General features: G+C 41.1%; 1 protein-coding gene and 1 non-coding gene across 8 annotated transcripts in view; one reads left to right on the forward strand and one right to left on the reverse strand.

Moving 5' to 3' along the window:
- The first annotated feature begins 398 nt into the window (after nucleotides 1-398).
- On the forward strand, nucleotides 399-728 carry LOC148124248 (Nuclear RNase P). Its single transcript, XR_015740480.1, has one exon.
- An 804-nt stretch (nucleotides 729-1,532) lies between these two features.
- Nucleotides 1,533-23,552, reverse strand: part of LOC113449572 (perforin-1-like) — a 49,177-nt gene continuing 27,157 nt past the window's right edge. For 3 of the 7 annotated variants that reach the window (XM_087918040.1, XM_087918046.1, XM_087918047.1), the window contains exons 2-3: nucleotides 14,250-14,853; nucleotides 1,533-4,753 (exon numbers count right to left, since the gene is read on the reverse strand). In XM_087918040.1, the coding sequence (XP_087774166.1) occupies nucleotides 3,625-4,753; nucleotides 14,250-14,853 (1,733 nt within the window). In that variant the 3' untranslated portion in view covers nucleotides 1,533-3,624. Of the gene's footprint in view, nucleotides 4,754-14,249; nucleotides 14,854-16,150; nucleotides 16,421-23,552 lie in introns of all 7 variants that reach the window. The other 4 variants (XM_087918045.1, XM_087918042.1, XM_087918043.1 and 1 more) reach the window with 3 other exon arrangements.

Consider the following 23,552-nt stretch of genomic DNA (forward strand, 5'->3'; position numbering starts at 1 on the left):
TTAAATTTGCATATGCGCGGCGGCGCTGGAAAAGAAAAGAAAGCAGGTTCCGGCGGAGGAGGAGGAGGAGCAAAGAGCGATCCTCGCCCATCCATTGGCTAAAACCAATGGGAGGGAAGACGAGGGAGAAAAAAAAAGAGAGAGGGTGATTTGCATATATAAAGAAGTGCATGATGGTCGCCGCTCGAATTAGAAATATCCGTTTTCCAGCCTCTGTTTTACCCCGAAAGGCGTGTTTTACAATTTGTAAACATATTATACTTTAGCAAAGGACGTAGTTTTCTCGTGCTTGGAACTGGTAGGAAGACCTCTGGCACGGATTAACCACCACCCTAACTTGCCTAAAAATTCAGAATTAGTGTTTATATAAGGTACGTAATAGGAGTATTCGATAATTACTGGGAGGAAGCTCTCCGTAGAGGCCACGTGCTGGGTGTTCATCACCCTTTGTCCCGCCTCTGGGAAGGTCTGAGAGAAGGGCCAAGTTTGCCACCCTAGCAGGGTGCCACCTTCTGAAGGTGGGTGAGTTCCCAGCAATGCGGATCTCCGATCCAGCCCTAGAATCCGAGGCAGGAGAAGCGGCGAGGGGCCTTCGAGCTTCTTCCCGCGGATGCCTCCGCGGCTTGTTCGAGATTTGGGAATGACTCACGGCCGGCAGCTTTGAGTACAATGGGAAGAGGTGAAGCAACGCCAGCTTCATAACCCAATTCAGACTAGTCTCCCCCCAGTATTTTATTTATTTTAATGTTTTTGTAAAAAAAAAAAAAAAAGGTTCTGTCATCCATTTGCGCTAATGGATCTATTTTTCCCATTCTTCTGGAGAGTTCAGAATTCAGAATTTCATTTGAACTAGTGGAGTAAAATCAGAGTCAGAATAACAGAAATGGAAGGGGCCTTGAAGGTTAGTCTAGTCCAGCAGGTGATCCTATACTCAGTCTCTTCTTAAAAGCCTCCAGTGATGAAGCACCCACAGCTTCTGAAGGCAAGCTGTTCCACTGGTTAATTGTCCTCCTCACTGTGAGGAAGTTTTTCCTTAATTCCACTTTGCTTCTCTCCTTAAGTAGTTTCCATCCATTGTTTCTTGTCCTCCCCTCTGGTGCTTTGCTAAATAAGCTAACTCCTCTTTGTGGCAACCTCTCAAATACTGGAAAGGTGCTATCATGTTACTTCTTATTTAGGAAATTTCTCCTTAGTTCTAGGCTGTTTTTCTTCTTGATTAGTTTTCATCCATTGTTTCTTGACTTCCCTTTAGGTGCTTTGGAGAATACATTTATCCCTTCTTCTTTGTGGCACCTCACCTCAGATATTGGAAGATTGTTTATTGTATCCCCCCTTCTTTTCATTAGAGGAACCCATCTCATTCTCCACTGTTAAAGAAAAGCCATGCCATTCATTCATAAAAACTTTAGTGTTGATTATCTATGCAATATTCATAGTCCTACAGAAACCCATGGATGTGTACAAATCAACTTTAAATAGTTTTCTAAAACAACAATATAATGAGGAAAAAAAGAACAAAGCACACACCACAGTCAGATTTTGAAGATTTATTTTCATATGTTTCATATGTATTGCGCAGATTGTGTGAAAGTTGTTGAAAGCAATTAGAAGCGGAGCTTGAATAGTACAGGAAGGATCTGGCAGAAGAGAATTCTTTTACGTGGGTGTGTAGTTAGGTCAGGACGTTTCCTGCGTCTATTTTGAACTCATCCTTGAAAATGTGGCAGGTGTCCATCGGTTCCAGAGTTTCATATATAATACACAGGCAGAAAACGGATTTCAATCAGGGATATTGACCCTAGTCACAGTGAGGCCCAGTGCTAATATCAGATTGCAGGCTCCAAATACTGAGTACAATCATAGCATTGGAAGAGATTCTGGAGGTCACTTGGTCTGACGTCCTGCTTAGTCCACTTGTCCTACAATTGGGGCAGATTCCTCCCCAGCCTCTATTTGAAGACTTCCAGTGGAAGAAGAACATTCCACATCTTGGAACCTATGGCTTTAATGGTTGACAGTTCTTCCTCAAATCTCATTCCTGCTCACTGAATTCTGGTCCTTCCTGCCTTTGGGGATACATGTAACCAATCTGCTCGCTCTTCTAATCTGATAACCTATCTGAAGATTGCTACTGTATCTTGCCAAAGGTGCTTTCCCCCAAGAGGCCACTGGACTTTCTTTGTTTTTCCTTGAAGACATTTTGTTTCTCATCCAAGAAGCTTCTTCAGTTCTGAAGAAGAGCTGAACTAAAGAAGCTTCATGGGCGAGAAGTGAAATATCTTCAAGGAAAAACAAAGGAAATCCAGTGGCCTCTTGTGGGAAAGAAAAGCATTTTTGAAATAGCCATGATTGAATGACTGAGAATCATCCTAGACATCTTTCCTTAGCAATTTTCTTTTGCAAGCTAAATATATCCAGTTCCTTTAAATGTTGCTAACAGGGCTGCGTTCCTAATAGTCCTTTTCTGAACCATACGAAAACATGTGGAATTAACTTCTTGCAGCATGCTGCTGCTACTACTACTCTAATTGTAAATACAAAAATATAGTATCCATACAGGATGTGATTATGATATATGCAAAAAGGGGGCCATGTCGTGTTGCAAGTTCCCAACGGGGTGGCCCTCATATATACCTGGTCCACAGTACAATGGGACTGCTTGAAAAAGCGCTAGTGCAGTGGTGGCTAACCTTTTTGGCCTCCAGTGCTAAAAATTGTGAGCGCGCTTGCGCTCGCTTGCCAGCATCCAGAAGGCAATGTGTGCGGGGGACCCCCAGGCCCTGCAGATGTGTGCGCATACCCCGCACATCTCTGTGCACGTGCACGAGACCCCCATGTGCCCCAGGCATTTCTGCTCATGTGTGCACATCTGCACACACCCATGCATGCACATCAGATACCTGACAATCAGCTGTTGGGCAGGCGGTGCGCACACATGCGCAGGGGGGCTCTTTCGGGCAATCTCTCACGTGCCGGCAGAAGTGGCTCTGCGTGCCACTTCCAGTACGTATGCCATAGGTTCGCCATCACGGCGCTAGTGCATCATAATAAAGATATTAAGAAGAAAGAAATGATTGAGTCCACCTACATTTTTACAGGTAGCCCTTGATTTACAACAGTTCATTTGGTGACTGAATTAACAACAGCACTGAAAAAAGGGATTTATGACCGTTTTTATTCACAACTGTTATAGTATCCCCATGGTCGTCATGTGATTAAAATGTGGATATTTGGCAACTGGTTCATATTTATGACAGCCGCTGTGTCCTGGGGTCATGTGATCCCTTTATGACACCTTTGACAAGCAAGGTCAATGGGGAAGCCAGATTCGCTTAACAACTGTGTTACTGAGTTAATAACTGCAGCGATTCACTTAACAACGGTGGCAAGTAAAGGCGCAAAATAGGGCAAAAATTCACCTAGCAATTGTCTCACTTAACAGCATAAACGTTAGGCTCAATTGTGGCTGTAAATTTAGGACTACATTTTATAGGAATTATCTGTTCAATAACTCTTTCTCGGTTGTTGTATATTAGATCCCTTCCAATTCTGAACAATGCCTTAATTTATCAGGATGATCCTTTTCCAATTCTGAATAATGCCTTAATTTATCAGGATGAGTACCTAGGTACGAAATTTGTGTGACCATGAAGTTTCCCAGTCAGGATTAGTGTCATTGAAATAGGAGGTTGGCAAATGCAAAGGGACATAGTCATGGCAGCTGGAGCCGGTCAGAGTGGGAGCACACGTCAACATGTAATTGAACCAAACGTATCCATGTTGGAGGTAGCATTTGAGCCAGCCACTAAAACCTGACCTCAGCCTCCCTTGACATCGGTCTAAGAGCTCATCATGCCAGACTTCGCTGTCCCAAACCTCCATCATAAACTTGTCATTGCCATCTAGTGTGACAGCCCCAAAGTGCAGAATTTCTGACCACTGAGGATTGTCGTTCCCACTGATGACCCTAGTACGCCTTTCCTGGTTTTGGAAAAAAATTTTGACATAGGCATCGGTGGAGGAAAAATAGTCACCCCACAGACCGGATCCGCTGTACACGTAGAACTTGAGGTAAGCCCTGCCCAGCTCGGTGCCACAACATTTGTCATTGATGACACCGTTGGGTTTACACATGCAAGTGCACTTGTGGACCAAGCTGTTGAAGTTCTCAGGACACCTTTGGCGACAGTCTCTCCTTAGGGCTCTTTGTTTGATGTAGCTCACAATGGCTTGCTTTAAAAAATTCCTCCTGGGATCTGTTTTGTTCAACAAGGTGTGTAGAGATAAAAGGGAATAAGACACCAACCCAGGTGTCCTTTTGGTGCTATCCATCCATTCTGCGAGACGGTGCATGCCTCTGCTTTCTGAGAAGACCATGTTTTGGTGACCGCCAACCACCTCTGTGTCCTGGTCCATGTAAAGGTTATGGAACCTGAATTTAGATTTCCCAAACTGGAGTTTGGCACATTCGGAATGCAAGGAAGTAGATCCCCAAAACCCCATATGTTTTAGATTTGTTTTCAAATCTAAACAGAGCTTGATGTTCTCAGTTGTGAGCCCCATTAAGGTCATGACACAAGTTTTCAAAGCTACCAAGTAACGAATTCGCCCACCTAGATTCACCTTGTTGATATAATGGGTGCCAAACTTGTTGATGAAATGCTGGTATTCCTCAGGGTCGTGGTTGGGAGGCAACTTGCCGATGGCCCGAGCAAAATGGAAGGACAACAGAGGATCTGTCTGAAGCCCCAAACTGCAAAGGAAAAGAATGAAAAATGCAGGTTATTGTCAGCACGTCAAGATGGAACTGCTTTGCTTCTTTCAAACCTTAATGTTTTTCAGCTTGCCAATGAACCGGGGGAGGGAAAGAGGGAAATGGAATGTGGAGAACGTATGCAAAGATCATGAGAGCATGGAAGCCATCAAGGTCACCACTGCAGGTGCTTGAGAAAGAGATGGCCTGTTCCCATAACTAAAGAATGTCTCATAATTGGAAAATATTGGACAACACACCAGGAGTGTTCTGACCCAAACCTGTTTCCAAGAGAGCAAACACAAGAAAAGGGAGCAGCATAACCTTTTAATGCTTCATCTATAAATCCTATTTCTTCACAGATAAAAGGCTGCTTCCAACTAATTAGCTTCGACAAGAAAGAACCTTGCCAAGTTTTTTGCAAGGCTGCCAAAAAATAACAGATAAGAAATAGTTTACAACACAAGAGTCTTCAAATACCATCTATAATGTCCACGAAGCTGACTCTCAAAACGTCTTTGCTTCCTACAAAGAACCTTCGCTGCACAGCTGCCTTTTATCTTGTTGGAGGAGGGGTCATTACCTTGCAGCCTTACTCCCAAGTCACCTGTGCTGTTGTAGCTGCTCTTTCCTATGAGCAGCAGTGAGCACACGTGCACTTGGCACAGGCTCCTCCGGAACCTCTTCATCACTGCTGCCAGCCCCCACAATCTCTGAAGGCAGCAGTCCACTCTCTAATGGTCCTGTCCCCTCATCTGAGTCCTCGCTGTCCTCAGCTGTCCATACCTGCTGCCGGCTAACCACAACAAGGAATGGGGAAGAAGGAGAAAGTATTGTTTAACTGAGCAAGCATTTGCTTGGGAAACCAGACCCGGTTTTGATTCTTCAGTATCAACATGGTGTGCATCCAATAAAGTTTTCCTTTTGGGAATTCCAATTCTCCAGAGAGTGTTTCCTTGTTTCGCTAACTGGAGAAATCTGGGCCAATGTTCTGGGTCAAAGGCTACATACCAAACCTCATTTTCTGCCTCAGCATTCAGCACGAGAAAGCAACATGATGCAGAAACCATGCTGAAGGTCAGATGGTCTCCAGTGGTCAGTTATTGGGTAGGGGTTCACTTTTAGGTTTCATGTGGTGTTGGGAAACCATGTTTTTTGGTGTCCCTTTCCTTTCCTGCCTAATCTTGAAAAAAAAATCTGAAAACGGGGAGGCCTTTTTTATTTTTTCTACCAAACACCAAAGAGTACTATACTGAGAGTAAAACAGTCAGTACAAAGTAATCTTCAATTTATAACATTTGTTTAGTGGCCAAAGTTATAACAGCACTAAAAAAAAGGGACTTATGGTCAGTTTTCATACTTACAACTGTTGAACCATTCCTGTGGTGACATGATTAAATTTTGGGTGCTTGGCAACTGGCATGTATTTATGACAATTGCACTGTTCCAGGGTCACGTGGTCACCTTTTGTAACCTTCCTGATGTCTGACAAGCCGAGTCAATAGGGGAAGAAGATTTGCTTAATGACCACTGATTCACTTAACAACTGCAGTGATTCACTTAACAATGAAGGCTAAGGAAAAAGGAGCAAAACTCACTTAATAACTGTTTTGTTTTAACAATGGAATTTTTTTGGTTCCATTGTGGCCGTAATTCAAGAAATACCCATAACCTGGCTGTCTGTGGCTTTCTGGAGTACCAGAGCTGCAATTATTTTAAAGGTAACCCACAATAAGTATCAGTTGTCACCTACAATAAATATCTGTCATAGATACCAACTTTCTTGTCTTTAATTAATGTGCTTACCTACCTAGCTGTCATGTCTCTAAAAATTTTACTGTAACCAAGTTCCTGGATATGGGTTTGAATGTTTGGTCGTGTGGTTTATTGCTGTGTTTGAAGTCTGACATCAGATCATACCATTCCACGGGTGATTTAGTTTGGTTTTCAAAAGTATATCCTCTTAACAAAAAATGGATCTGAAGTGTTTGGCTCTGGAAGAGGCTGTGTAATCTGAAACATATTTTCCTCAACTCTTCAAACTGCTTCTAACTCAGAGGATTTATTTCCAGAAACCATCTACTGCCTCTCCCCCTCCAAATGGTATGATCCAGAGGAGACATAGAACATTCTGGAGCTTTACAGAACATTACATTCCGTTCCTGAATCAGGCAGTTTTGCACATCTTTAGTGGTAATGGATCTGATTGAAAAACCTAGCCCTGGCATGAGCCGTAACTTCTGAATCATTCTTATTCTCAGTTTTCAAATTCTTTTATGCTGCAATATTTGACATTGTAAGCTGCCTGGAGTTGCTGGATAGAAAGATGGGTGACATATAAATTTAATAAGTACTTGCAAGTCCAATTGAGCCCCAGATTTCCATTGTTGAAGAAGAAAGGCTGTTTAGTGAACTTTGCCCCATTTTGTGATCTTTCTTGCCACGGTTGTTAAGTGAATCGTTGCAGTTGGTAAGTTGGTAACATGATTGTTAAATGAATTGGGCTTCCTCCAAGACTTTGCCTGTCAGATGGTGGCAAAAGGTAAATGACATGACCCTGGGACAATGCAGCCACATCCTAAATACATGCCAGTTGACAACATCCAAAATTTTGAGCATGTCGGGATTCTGCAAGAGTCATAGATGTGAGAAAAAAGGTCATAAGTCACTTTTTTCAGTGTGTTGTAACTTAGAATGGTCACTAAATGAATGGTTTAAAGTCGACAACTAGCTGTAAATAAGGAGAGCCCTTGACTTACAACAGTTCACTTAATGTCCACTCAAAGTTACAATGGCGCTGAAAAATATGATCATTTTTCACAGTTACAATCTTTGCAGCTTCCCTATGATCATGTGATCAAAATTCAGGTGCTTGGCCACTGGTTCATTCTTATGACGGTTGTATCAGGATTCCGGCAGTTACTCCAATTAACCCCCTCTGGGTGTATCATCCAAAAACGTCCATAGCCAAGAGTCATCAATCATGCTCTCCAATTAGATTTTTGCTTGGCAGAAGCTTCAGTTATCTAATCAGTCTTTGAAGAAAATATGAATGGAATGTCCTTTCAATTCCACACTGCTGTCTGCTCTTTGAAACTCCCCTCCCTCCTTCTTTCTATTGTCAACTATATAATGTATATACAAAATGTTTTATGAGTTGACAGGTTACAGCGTCCTGGGGTCATGTGATCACCTTCTGACAAGTAAAGTCAACGGGGAAGCGAGAGTCACTTAACAAGCCTGTTACTAACTAAACAACTTCACTTATTCACTTTACAACTCTAGCCAGAAATGGTCAAAACTCACTTCAATGTCTCACTTAACAACATAAATTTTGGTCTCAATTGTCGATGACTACCTGTTTTAGGATTCTCCATTCCAAGAACATCCTTAATCCCGTCACTCATTGACTTAGTCAAATCTCTTAATCAATGATTTTGGCAGCATGTTATTTACATCAATAGGTTCAAAGTTTGGAATTACAGGTAGTCTTTGTCCTACAATAGTTCATTTAGTGACCAAAGTTACAACATCACTGGGAAAAAAATGAGTTACGACCATTTTTCACCCTCATTGATCATTGCTACATCCCTATGGTCACATGATCAAAATTCAGACGCTTGGCAACTGACTTACAGTTATGACCTATGTATTGTCCTGGGGATCATGGGAGTCCCTTTCACGACCTTTTGACAAGCAAAGTCAATGGGGCAGCCAGATTCACTTAACAACCACGCTACTAACTTAAGAATGGAATTGATTCTCTTAACACTGTGGCAAGAAAGGGAGGGAAACTCAATTAAGAACTGACTCACTTTTGCAACAACAAATTTTGTGCTCAATTGAGGACATATATCAAGGACTATCTGTAGTGATCGTCTCCTTCTTCTCTCCAGGAGATATCTGGCATCGGAAGAAACTTTACCCCACAGAACTGGCAGAACTCCATGTCTTCACTTACTGTACTAGCAAGCAAGCAAGGCATAACAGCATGGACGGGCTGGCATTGTGGTACCCACCCAGTGTGTGTTACTATACCTTGGCAGGGAGTCCATTAATAGAAATGTTTGTTTTCTTTTTAAGTAACCCTTATCTCTAACCTTTTCTCTCTCCTTTTATTTTGGAGAACTGAGTACAAACAATGTGTTCCTAGCTGCCTTTGTGTGGGTGTTCTGTAACTCAGTTGACCAGGTGGAATTTAACCCTGTCCATGACTGAGCTTGTCATGAGATTAAATTTTACCCGCTTTGGATTTAGTTGGCTGGATTAATTATCTATTTTTCCCCCTCACTCCAAATGGAGCCAGGGAAATGTGTTGGAGAAAGCAGGAGGAGGAATGTTAACAGAGCACAGTAACCTTATTCTTAAAATAATATTCTTAAAATGAGCTCCCAGCTTAGCAATTTGGCTGCAAATGTTTCATCATGGTTCAAGGAGACATCATCAGAGCGCTTTGAATTGTGCTTGTCGTTCAAAGCACACTGATGGTATCTCCCTGAACAGTGATGAAATGTTTGCAGCCAAATTGCCAAGTTTGGAGCTCAAACCAACACCCCAGCTACCAACCTGAGCTACTAATATTCAAGCACACTTCAAACAGTTGTATTATCTTCGGTGAGGAGAGCCCTTGAAATTCTAATGCTTGAGAAGATTCCAGAAAGATCTTCCGAAATTCCATCCGGAACACAGCAATTATCCAACTCATAGCCACAAACCCTCATTCTTGGCTACATTCAGCTATAGCCTACATCCAGCCTGTTACAGGTAACCCTTGGTTTACAAGCATTCATCTAGTGAGAGTTCAAAGTTACAACAGCATTGAACAAAGTGACTTATGCCCATTTTTCAGGGTCATGTGATTAAAATTCGGATGCTTGGCCACTGATTCATATGTATGATGGTTGCAGTGTCCCAGGGTCACCTGATCCCCTTTTGCGACCTGACAAATAAAATCAGTGGGGAATCCTGATTCACTTAACAACCCCATGACTAATTTAACTGCAGTGTTTCACGTAACAACTGGGACAAGAAAGCCTCTAAATTGTGGTAGAATTCACTTAACAGCTGTCTTGCTTAGCAACTGAAATTTGGGGTTCGGTTGGGAGTCATAAGTTGAGGACTTCCTGTATTTGCATCCAAACACCAATGTGGTTGTGCACATTGTGCACTTAGATGCAACAGAGAAATATAGTTGTGTATCTTCTTCAACGTTTTGATTATGCCCATTAAACAGACTCTCCTAATTAATACATCTGATAGATTCATACCAGGAGCCAAATAAAACTGGTCAAAATTGCCTTGGGATATCTCTCATTGTAACTGCCATGAGTGTGTAACACAACCCTTCAATCCACACACACATCCCATAAACTAATTTTGAATGGAAATACTGGCAACATGGTGCCTCCAATTTTAATGTTATGGAATTGTTCCTAGAGGACTTATAGCTGATGCTATCAAAAGTGTCTGGGGGATTATGGAAAGACAACAGCTATCTCGTTGGTGTTTGAATAAAGATTACTTGTCAGAATGACAAAGACTAATTCATTCCCCCAACCAGTCCTAAAAAAAGAATGAATGGATTTGGACACCGGTGTCTTCTGAGATAATTGCAGTCATGCCATCAACACCCGTCAAGCATCTTGTCAGACTTCTGGTTTGAGCTTCTTCAGTGACAGACTGAACCCTCGTCTCTGTGAGGCTTCGATCCGTGTGCACCTCTGGAGCGCCCTGAGCCAGCTGGTTTTGGGGCTAAACCACCCTATAGAGGTGGTGAAGAAGGGGGAGACTGCCAGCAAGGTTGAGAGCCGCATCTCTCCTCCCCAGCTGGCCATTACTCCCTTTCCTGAAGGCGGTTGCAGCGGTGGTCAGAAATGGCCACCACAAAGAAGAACTCTACTGGAAAAGAATGTGCAGGAGGAAGATAAGAAGAGAAAGTTTTGGTCAAACAGCAAAAGCAACAAATAAGGTACCCTGGAATTGAAACTGTTAAAAAACAATAACATTGTTCCTTAAGAAGATTTTTAAGCTGCGAAGGAGAGAGAAAAGGGAAAAGATTTGTTTTTCTCCTTTTCCTATACTGATAGCTAAGAGACCTAAGCAAGAAATTGAAAAAATCCACTTTGACATCAATAGGCATTTAATGCTGAAAATAAAAAGTCAAAGGGATAATAAAGATTTCTGGATAATTAAAAGCTTTTGAAAACAGCAAAGGAGAGAAAAAGAATAAAAGGGTAGGATCTAGAAGGGAGGAGGCTGCCTGGAATTAAAAAAGAACTTACAGCAAAATCTCAACAAGACTTCCAAAAGATACATTCTAACTGAAATATCGCCAACAAAAATCCCAGGAAGAGAAAGCCAAAAAAGAAATAAGAAGATATAACTCGGGACTATCTGGATTACTTGTGATTTCTGGATTCTTGGTTATTGTTTTGAATGACTAAAATCAATCGGGTGGTTGTTTAAAACTGTTTAAAATGGCTCCACTTTTAGAAGAACTGAAAATGGAACTTAAAAAGTACAAAGAAGATGCACAAGAAGGGAGAGGTTCTTTTGGCTTTGTATTTCAGTTTGTACAAATGGAGATTTGGAATTATGAGAAACAACAAGAAATGCCTGCAGAACAAGAAGATTGTGACAAAGAAGAAGCGACCTTTAATGAACAAGTAATCTTAGATGAGTGGAAAAAAGGAAAGGGGGGAAACAGAATGGAAAGTTTAAGATTGGGAAAAACTACTCAAAAAAAAAAAGAAGTGAAAAATAAGTATAAAATCAGAAAGCAACAGAAGAGGGAAATGCAGAAGAGAGAATTAAAACTAGAGAGACAAGGGAGAAGATGAGAGGGAAGAAAGAAAGGAAAAGAAGTTATAAAGGACAGAAGCAAAATATAGAAAAACAGGGCCTATTTAGAGGTAATGGGTGAAAACTTAATGGAAAAAGGGATTCTGCAAAGGTACATAAGATAGCAATACGGTTATATTAGAAGCAGAAATAATTTTAGAAAATATGAAACAATGTATGATTAAAATGTTTGATAAAATAGCTATTGTAATTCAGTGGAATGCTTGTCAATAAATAAATGTAACAAAAGGTATATTTAATGATTTATAAAACATATGTGAAGAGAAATAAGGGAAAAATTAATTATGGAGATTATATGTGTTTTTAAAGAAGTATGATATTTAATTGAAGTGTTAAAGATGTTAAGATTTTAGTGATTATTAATGATAGAACTGAACTGGAATGGAATGAGGGTTTATAATTACACATATTTACAATCTTTTTTTAAAAAGAATATAGTGTGTATTATAAGAATGTACCAAGCAGAATTTGATTGGAAGTTATGTATTATGTATTATATTGAAGGTCATAAACTTAAGGTATATATTGAAGTTTAAATAAGAGTTGAATGGATGTAATTAAAAGATATAAAGGTGTCATACTCCAATTAGTAACTACAGGAGAAAATTTGTTTAATGAGAAAAGATAATATGAAATTGAAACAGAACAGACAAAAGTATAAATATAATGATTTCAATTGAGATGAGATAATCAAAATAAAATTGAGAAAATTAAAAGAGGGGGAAAACTATATAGAAAATGTAAAATAGTATAAGATATGGAATAGAATACAAAAAGGAGCATGAAATTGAGTTTTGTGTCTATATAAAGAAATTCAACCCGAGACCATGCTATTTTCAAAAAATAAGTTTTACTTGTATTTTGTGTGTGAAAACCCAAATAAAACTTTATTTAAAAAAAAGCATCTTGTCCATACTGGTAGTTGATATTGATAGTTGGACAATGGTTACCCCAAGCCTCTGAGATCTATCATGAGCTAAGCAACTTTTTGTTATAGTGCTCCTAGCCCATTGGAATGTTCCACAATAAAGGAGAATATTTGTAGTTCAGGGTTGACATGAGGGGTGTTTGGTGCTCTCTGAGCTTGTTTTCTTGCAGAAGTTTCATTACCCAAACTAGATAACATCATCAGTGCTAAGGAGCATAGTTTGCTGTCAATATATACTGAGAGCAAGTCCCACTCCTTACTAGCACTGAAGATCATCCCAATTTTTGTAGAAGTATCTGGGCTTTCTTGTTTTCCTTGAAGATGTTTCACTTCTCATTCTTGGTTGAGAAGCAAAATGACTTCAAGGAAAACAAGAAACTCTGTTGTTTCTTGAAAAAGCACTTTTGGGATAACCTAATGACCTGAGAATCTCATTAGACATTTAACACTGATGATGTTACCTAGTTTCGGTAATGGAAAGTCTGCAAGAAAACAACCAAGCTCAGAGAGCCCTCAAGTTCCACAATAAATCCTGGTCAACTCTAATTCAGGAGGATGGAGCTGACATTCCTTCTTCATCATCCAAGAGATGTTCAACATTTAATAGCTTTGGGATGGGATTTGGACAGGTGGTTCAAACTAGAGTTCTCCCAAGTGGTCATGATTGACCCCCAAGGATCAATGGGATTCTTCAAGGAGTCTATTATTATTAATAGCAGTAGTTCTATTAATTAAAGTAGTATTTATTAAATTATTGACATACAATAAATGTTTGGAAGTCCACAAACAATCTGAAATTTTATCAAAAGGTTAATGAGCTGAAAAAATTGGGGACCCCTGGCTAAATAATCTTTCAATGCTAGTGGGAATGTTTATATGTGGACTTATTTCTCTCTCTCTTGGAACAAATACTTATGTACATTTTTTATCACACTGGGGCCAGTAACTTTAATTACAGTCCTCAAATTACAACAGTTTATTTAGTGAGTGTTTAAAGTTTCAACAGCACTGAAAAAAGTGACATGACTTTTTTCACACTTGCAACCATTGCAATATCCCCCATGATCTCATGTTCAAAATACAGACACTTGATAACCCAGTCATCTTTATGATGGTTGCAGTTTTTCAGGGTTATGTGGTCCCCTTTTGAGACCTTCTGACAATCAAAGTCAATGGGGAAGTCAGATTCATTTAACAACTGGGTTACTAACTTAACAACTGCAGTTATTCACTTTACAACTGTGGCAAGAATAGTTGTAAAATGGGTCAATATTCCCTTAACAAATGTCTCACTTAGCAATAGAAATTTGGGGCTTGGTTGGGGTCATAAATCAAGAGTTACCTGTACCCTTCTCTTATGTATACTGAGAGTATTTGCACCAAGAAAAATTCCTTGTGTGTCCAAGCACACTTGGCCAATAAAGAATTCTATTCTATTCTATTCTATTCTATTCTATTCTATTCTATTCTATTCTATTCTATTCTATTCTATTCTATTCTATTCTATTCTATTCTTACATTTCCAACTCCTTAGAAAAAGAAATGCTGAATACGTTTCAATGTATGAAATTATTTCCCCTAGGGGCAAACTCTGGAATTGTTGTAACAAATTCCATAGCGTCTCCTGAAAGGGTTTTTTTTGTGCCAGCAGATTGGCTTCTCCAGTCCCTCCCCCTTATTGATGCTTTGAAGTGCTTTGATGCTTACCTGTAATGTTTGTATTTGATCTCTTTCCTCAGAAAGCTGTATCTGTCTTCGCGGGTTTTCTGATATGCAAAAATGGCCATTTTAGAACGAGAGCCAGCAAAAGCCACCTGAGCTTTGGAGAACCCCAGGTCCTCCGTCATCAACTCTGCCAACTCTGTTTTCCAGTTATTCGTCACGTCTTTGGCTACAGCATTGGCCACATCTATGTCTAACTCATCTACAAAGCTGATTGTTTGTTGGTGGTAGTTTTCTTTCTGCCGCCAGTCCACCCCAACCAGGGGAAGTCTCTGCAGCTGCTCACCCATCTTATCATTCCAACAGAGGGTACATGTCCCGTTGGGTCCCTGCCACTTGCTGATGTCCACCACGTAAGCTGCTTTCCTTTCCAGAGTGGTGATATCAACTCCCTCCCCGATGAAATTATGGCCTGGTACGAAGTTGACATGATTCTTGCATTCATGTCTGGGATATGTGTCACATGCGCTGTTGTGGAAGGGGAGAGAGGTATGGAAAGAAGCAAGGTAGACCGTGAAGAAGAGGTGAAGCTGGGGCATGTTTCTCAGAAGGAGTTCCTTATTCTTAGGTAGTTTGTTTCTGAATTGTCCTGAGGAGAAAAAAAAAAGCAACACATGTTGTTTAGGGCAGGGATTTGGAGGCGTGACAAAATATTACAGAAAATTTGAACAACACCTTTCCTACAATGAAACTGGGAGATATCTCATTAAAACAACTTGTAGGCACAAGAAAAAGCAGGTTATGTGGTGATGATGGACACTACATTATTTGTTATTAATTTTGGGAGGTCCACTGGGGAGCCTCCAATTTTTAATGGACCACAATTGGTCCAGAAGCTTCAGATGGTGTACATTTGAATAAAGCTGACCAATAATGACCCACCAAGTAAAATTCATGTCTGAGGATGCACCTGAATGTAATTGGCTGCCTAATGAATCAGCTACTTGAGTTAGAGTAGCATAGAATGGAAGGATCCTTGGAGATCTTCTAGTTTAAACATCTGCTCAAGCAGGAGACCCTATACCATTTCAGAGAAGTGGAGCTCTTAAAAAAACCTCCAGTGATGAAGCACCCACAACTTCTGAAGCGAAGTTCTTCCACTGATTAATTATTTTCACTGTTAGGAAATTTCTCCTTAATTCCAGGTTGCTTCTCTCCTTGATTCGTTTCCATCCATGGCTTCTTGTCCTTCCCTCTGATGCTTTGGAAAAAATAAGTCGACCTCTTCTTCTTTGTGGCAGCCCTTCAAATACTAATCATGTCATCCATAATCCTTCTTTTCTCTAAACTAGCCAAACCCAAGTCCTGCAACTGTTTTTCATGTTTTAGTTTCCAGACATTTCATCATCTTAGTTGCTCTTCCCTGCACTTTTTCCAAAGTCTCAACATCTTTTTTGTAATGTTTTGCCACTAAAACTGGATGCAGTACTAGAACTATGGAGTCACCATTAGATGCTTTGTTTCAAAATCCCCAGGCAGACATTGGAATGGGAAGGAAAATATCATCATCATCATCATCATCATCATCATCATCATCACACATCATCACACATCATCACACATCATCATCATCATCACAAATCATCATCATCATCCATTCCTGTCTAGAGCTAGCCACTTGCCTTTTTCAGAACATGAATTCTACCTTAATAGCTTGGTAACAGCTAGACATCCACCATGGCTGGTTTTGCTCTGTGATCAGCTGCAATGAAGGAACAAGTTTCCCTTGCATTCTAAAGAAATCAGAATGACAATCCTCCCTTCTCTTCTTTCATTTTTAATCTGCAATTGTCTTTTGATGTCTCCTATCATCACAGCCACCCTCCTGCTGTTCGGTTGACAGTTGCTAGGAAATCAAGATTAGATATATATAGAAATTTACCCACCCCTCCTCCTTTAGATCTATTCCTGATGACCAATTCTGCAAAAAGGGGTCTCTCTTCCTTCTCGCTCCGTTTGCTTTCTTCCCTGTTCTAGCACATGTGGCTAGAATTCTACAGGAAATTTTAGAGAAAGGGAGAGAAAGAGAGAGAGAGGGAAAAACAATAAAGAAGTGGTTTTTCATAGCAGCTTATTCAACTTGCCTTTAGAAAGACTGAAAGCGTTTGGTGTGTACTTTAGTTTCACTTCTCCTTTTTAGTTGACCTCATTTCTGTCTGGAAAGGAACAATTGGCATTTTAATTTTTTCCAGATGAAAGTTTATTTATTTCATTTAGCAATAACAAGTTTCTCATGATGTTCCTTCATGAATTAGGCATTCTGCTTTGGGTGGGTTGTGAGACTAATGGGATGGGATTCAACAAAGAATATGATTTTACCAAAAGAGAGAAAGAGGCCTCTAACCATCCATCCGCCCGCCCCCACAAACAGGGGAATATTTTTGCCAGAAGTTCCTTTGCATCTAATCGTCATTTTAAAAAGAAAATAAAAAATGGAGATGGCCTCCTATCAATGCTGCTTTAAGACCCTGTGCGACAAGCCAGAGTCGTTTGTACAAACTGTCATATCTCATTTAAAACCTGAATGCTGATTTGTGTATTTTGAGTTAAAACTGGGCACTATCTTCTTATAAATGACAGGCTAGGTTAGTAGTTACATCATTGGAAATCTTTGGTGTCCCACGTTGTATTTGCTTTTGGTGAGGAGAAAGCTTTACTCAGAGAGGGAAAGAGGCATTTTAAAGGAAGAACAAATGAACAAAGTAGAGGGGAAATAGGATTAAAAATTGGAAGGCGGACTACAGAAGAGATTTACAGCTATGATTTTTTTTCTGGCATTTCATTTGTTTATTATAAATGATTAAGTGAATTATATGATGTGTAAAAATGGCTGATGTAAAATGGAAGAGAGTACAAAAATATGAATGGAGGACATTTTGATTCTCACCATGGACGAATGGTTGCAGAAGCTGATGGAGTTGGCAAGAAATGGCATAACTGACTAGTTTAAGATAAGAATATCAGTACCTTTGTTTCAACATGGAAACAACTTCTGAATTTTGTGCTTGAGGTGGAATAGAATGAAACTTTGATTTTGGATTTTACCAGTTAGATTGATAGATCCTTATAGAAATGTCTAGTTTATATTACTATGAAAAAATAAAAAGTTGTGGTTTGATGTTAATGCTTTATTTTACTGCAAAGGAGTGAATCAAAAGTCAATGTTCCTTCTTTAATTTTCCGTAACCCTTCCTCACTTTTCTTTCCCCCACTGCTTTCCTATATATTTTGTATTTTGTATCTTGTCTTATAACTTAATAAAGTGTTAAAACAGTAAAAAAAAGACAGTACAAATATCTGGAATACATTGGAATACACATAAGAAAATGTTTATAAAGTACAATCCATTGTATGCATATTGCTAAAGTGTCTTCTGATTTAAAGCATTATATAATGCGGAAATAATAAAGCTATACGCAAAGAGGAACCTATATTTTGCATAGGATAGAAATCTACATAAGAAACTGTATTCTAGAATTGATTTCCAAACTGAGTCTGTATCAGAATTACTTTTACAAGAGAAGATTATTTTAAGTAAGGAAGCAGATTCTCACAAATTAGACATTTATCTACATAATGAGATCAATTTTTCAACTGTAAAGCTGTGAATATCTTCACAGCAATTAAGATATCCAAAGGTGATTCAGTGTAGCTTATGGGAATACATAGCTTAGTAAAACTTAAGAATATTGCAAAACAATGTTCTCTGGAAAAGGAATTCAACTTTTAGAATTTATCCCATTCTCATGTAAATCTCACCATCCTTCCAGAGCATCCTCCCATCATAGCGGCGTATCTAAGGCCTCCAGCAAGTTATGCCGAATGGGCTGCAGAAGTTGGTGTAGAAGCTGCAGTAGCAGATGCAGAGCTACATGCCACAGAAGAAGTAACACAGCAGAAGGCGGCAATACCAGCTCAACATGCTGAAATAACGGCTCAACAGACTGAAATAGCGGCTCAACAAGCCAAAGCCCAGGCCAGTCAACAAGCTGAGATAGCCAAAGCCCAAGCCAGTCAACAGGCTGAATTAGCCAAAGCACAGGCCAGACAACAGGTGGAAATGGCCAAAGCACAGGCCAAATTGGAATTGGCCAAATGGCAAAGAGACGCCACAACAAAGACTGCATGCGCTGCAGCATGGTGGAAGATGGCCGACAACATGTCCCTCCAATTCAACCTTGAAGACTTGAGGAAGAGAGCCCAGATACATGGGTCAAGGCCTATGTGGATGAGCAGCTCTCATTACAAAATGAGCAGATGGAACTACCTCAGTTGCCTAACAGTCTCCCACAACCAGGGAAGCACAGGGATGAATCTCAACCAGACTCTACATGTCAGTTATGCAACTGACATTGTACAACCTAAAGTACAAGATTCACTTCCCACAACAGCAAACCTTCCCCAACTGATGTTGTATGTAGTAAGGTCCAAGATTCTCTTCCCAGCACCAGCAACCCTACTGCAACATCTCATGCCCTGCTGGCCAAGCAACGTAGCCCACCAGTGCCTACAACAACTTCTTGACATGCCATCAACGACAACTACCACACTTAATCCACAGGCAGCAGCATTCCTGCCACAATCTCAATACCAATCCAGCTCCCAGGCACCACAAAGTAACTGCTTCCAATCTACACAGCAGCACGATGCTCGACCATCGTCCCCAGTATGGGAGAACGACATCCTCTGTAAGTACTGGGAGGAAGACTACAATCCGTTGTTGACTTACAACCTGAACCCACCCTACGAGAATCCAGCGGGAGAACCCTCTACATCAATACTTCCCCCAACTCAGCAAATGCTGAAGATTACTGGAGAAACTTGGCTGTACAGAGTGGAAAGCTAAATTTGCATGACAACGGAGTTCGCAGATTCTGACAAGTCAGGTGGCAAGTATCTAGTATGGAAGAAACTTTTCCTGCACCCTGTTCAGGTGGCAGGCCTGAACCCTGATGAAATAATCAGACACTTGATAGCATGGCTAGGGCCACATTCTGCCAAAATACCGAGGGCACTTTTGGCATCCCACTTAGATGACCCAGCTGCTGCCCTACGGTTATCCTGGAAAAGGCTTGATGAACTATATGGCACTTCTGAGGACATAGAAGCAACATTCTTGGATAAGCCTCAACAGTTTTCCAAAAATTCCTATCGACAAGACTCACTGAATCATAGACCTCGCTAACATACTTGTCCAGCTGAGAAAGGCACAACAGGATCCCAACTTACCGGCACTCACCTGTCTTGATCACGTCGACACGCAGAACAAAATTGTTCGAAAACTTCCACAGGTGTTACTTGAAAAGTGGCTCCAGTTGACTGACACCTTCATGGACAAGGGTTGCTGCTGCTTTGTACCTACATTTCTTGAAGAATTCGTGTCCCACCAGGTGACAGTGTGCAACACACACCAGGCTCGTGGACTCAGAGCTGTTTGTCCTCCTAATGACAGAAGATACAACAGCAACCATATATCGCCCTCAGGCCCTATACACACTACCAGGGAAAGACCCTTCATGGTTGTCCATAAAACTGAGATTGACTCCTCATCCATACACAATTGGGGTGAGAACTCATCAGATACAACCCAATTTAGATCTTCGAATACAAGGAGAATACAGTTTTTTCCTATGCAGAACACTCATCACTCGCTGAACAGCTGCACTGGGTTTTTAGCGAAATCACTGACCCAACAAAAAGAGTTGCTAAGGGAGTACCAATACTGCTATAGGTGTTGCGAATCCAAACACCCATCCAAGTACTGCACAGCCAAGGTGCAATGCGACTTATGCCATAGTGACCAGCACCCGACTGTGCTGCATCCAGACTCCAGGCCACCACCGCAGATATCTCATAACCCTCTTTCAGACAAGGAGCCTCAATGTAACACAGAAGCATGCAGGGCTCCTCAGCAGTCTGACAAACCACAACCAAAACCAAGTATGAGTGTCAATTGTATAGCACTGTGCGCCGACTCACTATGCCCTTGTTTGTGTCTTCCCATCCGTTTAGCCAAAGTGTATCCTGAAGGATGCCCTGAAGATGCCATGAGAATGTATGTGCAGATAGACACTCAAGCACCTGCACCCTGGCTAGACCCACATTCTTTGACCTCTTTGAGGTGCAACAAAAAAAAACTTCCCTTCACTGTATCAACATGCCATGGACCAAGAAGCATAGCAGGAAGGAGAGCTACTGGACTCTGCATAGAGTCATTAGATGGAAGTTCCCGTTTCCGACTATCGCCTGTATTTGAATGTGATGGGATACCGAACAACCGCAGTTAGATCACAACACCTGAGGTTATAAGTACCATGCCTCACCTACAGCACTTGGCTCATCACTTTCCTGCTCTAGATCTGGAGGCTGAGATCCTACTGTTTCTGGGAAATAATGCCCCACATGCCTTTTTCTTCTCCGAGTCAGTCGGTGGCCCTGTAGATGGCCCAGTGGCCATCAAATCTTCACTCGCATGGGGGATCATAGGAATTGTCAGTGACAATTGGATGCAGGCTCCAACTGAGGCAAATGCCTTAGCACCATCCATTCCAACAGCCTTCTGACGCCCTTTAGTGCCATTGAAAACAAGAATGCCATTCAAAACTAAAATGCCACTGGCGATCAGTACAATTTCGCTAGGACACCCTAAACGCCCTATAACCACCACCAGACGTCCACTAAGACACTCTACACAGGCATATGCCTCCGCAACACCCTTTCCAACAGCTTCCTGATGCCCTTTGACACCGTGGAAGCAAGAGTACCACTCCAATCCTAAATGACTGCCAGAAGCAATCACCAAACTTTCACCTTTGCCACCAAGAGTACCTATACACCCTAAAAGGCCATCAGAAGTGACCAGTGGACTTTCAGCTTTGGCACCAAGAGTACCTGTACACCCTAAAAGCCACCAGAGGTGACCAGCAGACTTGCACCAAGAGGCTGAACTTGAAGATTGAACCTCAAGCTTTGCATGCTTTGCTTTGTTTGATGCTTTATTAATGTTACTGTTTCTCTTAGTTATATAGCTGTTTATCTTAGTTATATAGTTATCTGCTATTCATAGTATTACTGTTTACTGTTTATCTTAGTTTATAGTTATTTTTTTTCCTCTTCTCTTAGTAGTGGAATTTACAATTCCAGGTGGGTAGTGTGCTGCCCCAGCCAGTCTATGGGAATTGGATAGTTAATTAGGAATTGTGAGCTGTCCCCTTAAGGGAATGCATCATGGTAAATGTAGTTAAAGGTATCCTGGGAAATGTAGTTCATGTCACGTGGCCACATCTGTAATCCTGATTGGTCACTAAATTGACCCTCGAAGAGTTGGAGGAGGTTTTCCTCATTCTTGCCTGAACTCACAAACTCATGGCAGCTTTTTCTATTGCTATGAGATGGGTTAGGAGATAACTATCTTTTACTACAAGGCAGATATACAAAGGATTGGTCATTAAAGAAGAACTTTGTCACAAATGTGAGTTAAGAGGATACCTGATGAACCAATAAATGTTCTTTGTTATGGACATCTTGCTGAGTTATCAATCTGCATCTGTACAGTTTATAAATCCACCTGTGTGCAGAGACAGAAAAATAACAGTCTTCCAATATTTGAGGGGACATCCACAGAGTTAAGGAGGTTGACCTATTCTCCAAAACACTGAGGACAGGACAAGAAGTAATGGGTAGAAGATTATCAAAGAGACAACCAAGCTAGATCCAATCACTGTTGGGAGAAATTTCCTGACAGTGAGAAGAATTAATCAATGCTATAGTTTGTTTCCAGGTGGTGTTTTTTTCCTCACTGGAGGTTTTTGCAAAAATATTAGACTGCCGTTTGTCTGGAATGACATAGGGTCTTCTGCTTCAGCAGGAAATTGGATAGAAGACCTCCAAGATCCCTCCCAGCACTGTTATTCTGTAATATATAATATTCTGTAAAATTTAAGACGATTTTGCAACCTGGAGACAAAGAGGGGGAAAAATTGGCCATTACAACCTTTGACTGGCAAGGATTATTTCCTTATTTAAAAAATTTATAAAGTAATCCTTGACTTCCTACTTACCACAAATGAATCCAAAATTTCAGTTGCTAAGCAAGGCGATTGTTAAGTGAGTCATGCCCCATTTTATGACCTTTTTCACCATAGTTGTTAAGCAAATAACTTATAACTGTTAAGTGAATCATGCGGTTGTTAAATGAATCTGGTTTCCCCCATTGACTTTGCTTCCTAGAACCTCCCTAAGGTTGCAAATGTCCATTGCAGAATCCTGGGATGCTGCAAACATTGTAAATTCCATGCCAATTGTCAAGCACCTGAAGTCTGATCTGTGGAGGTGCTGCATCAGTCGTAAATGTGAAAATTGATCATAAGACTCCTTTTCCAATGCCATTATTTTTCCGGACTAGCAGGCTCGAAAGCCTGCAACTCTGATTGGCCCGCTGATAGCGGATCATGATTGGTCGCCTCAGACTGATCCGATTGGCTAGTAAATGAGTTACCACGATTGGTCTAGCCAAGCGCGGCAAACTCAAATCACCGTCATTGGCTGCCTAGCTGCAGCCAGCCCTATATAAGGGGCTGCTGCGGCTGGGATATTTCGCTCAGATCTGAAGTCACTAATAAAGAGCTGTTGTTGTTATCTGAGTCTTGTCTCCGTCCTTGAACCTATCCTCCCAGATCTAACACTGGTGACGAGGATGGGATGCGGAGACCACGAAGCCTACTGAACACTCGCTGAAGCTGAAGGAGCACGTGGCTGAGAGTGCAAACATCGGCGACATGGCCAGCAGTGCTATACCACCTGTCCCATTCAATCCAGCCAGCGAGGACTGGGACTCATATATGGACAGATTTCAAATGTTCCTGGAGTCCAACAACCTTAAAGATGCCACGCCCAGCAAGAAACGAGCAGTCTTTCTAACGCATTGCGGACCCGCCGTTTTTAAAATGGCTAAAGCACTTGCGAAACCAGCTGAAGTCAAAATGACGGACTGGGATACCCTTGCTCCCATCCTTTGTAACCATTATGCCCCAGCAGTACTGACTCTCATTCGCAGGCACGAGTTTTACCAGAGGGATCAGCGTGAAGGTGAGAGCATCGGGGATTTCGTGGCTGACCTGAGAAACCTGGGCGGATTATGTGGCTTCGCCAATCTAGAAGAAGCCATGTGAGATTGAATTGTCCTTGGCCTGAGAGATCCAACTGTCAAAGCAAGATCATGGCCAAAGGAGACATTTCCCTTGCAGATTCCATAGCAGACGCCACTGCAGCTGAAGCCACTCGTAAATC

Source organism: Pseudonaja textilis, chromosome Z (genome assembly GCF_049901715.1).
Source record: "Pseudonaja textilis isolate UNSWEBS1 chromosome Z, rPseTex1.2, whole genome shotgun sequence".
Classification (NCBI taxonomy): domain Eukaryota; kingdom Metazoa; phylum Chordata; class Lepidosauria; order Squamata; family Elapidae; genus Pseudonaja; species Pseudonaja textilis.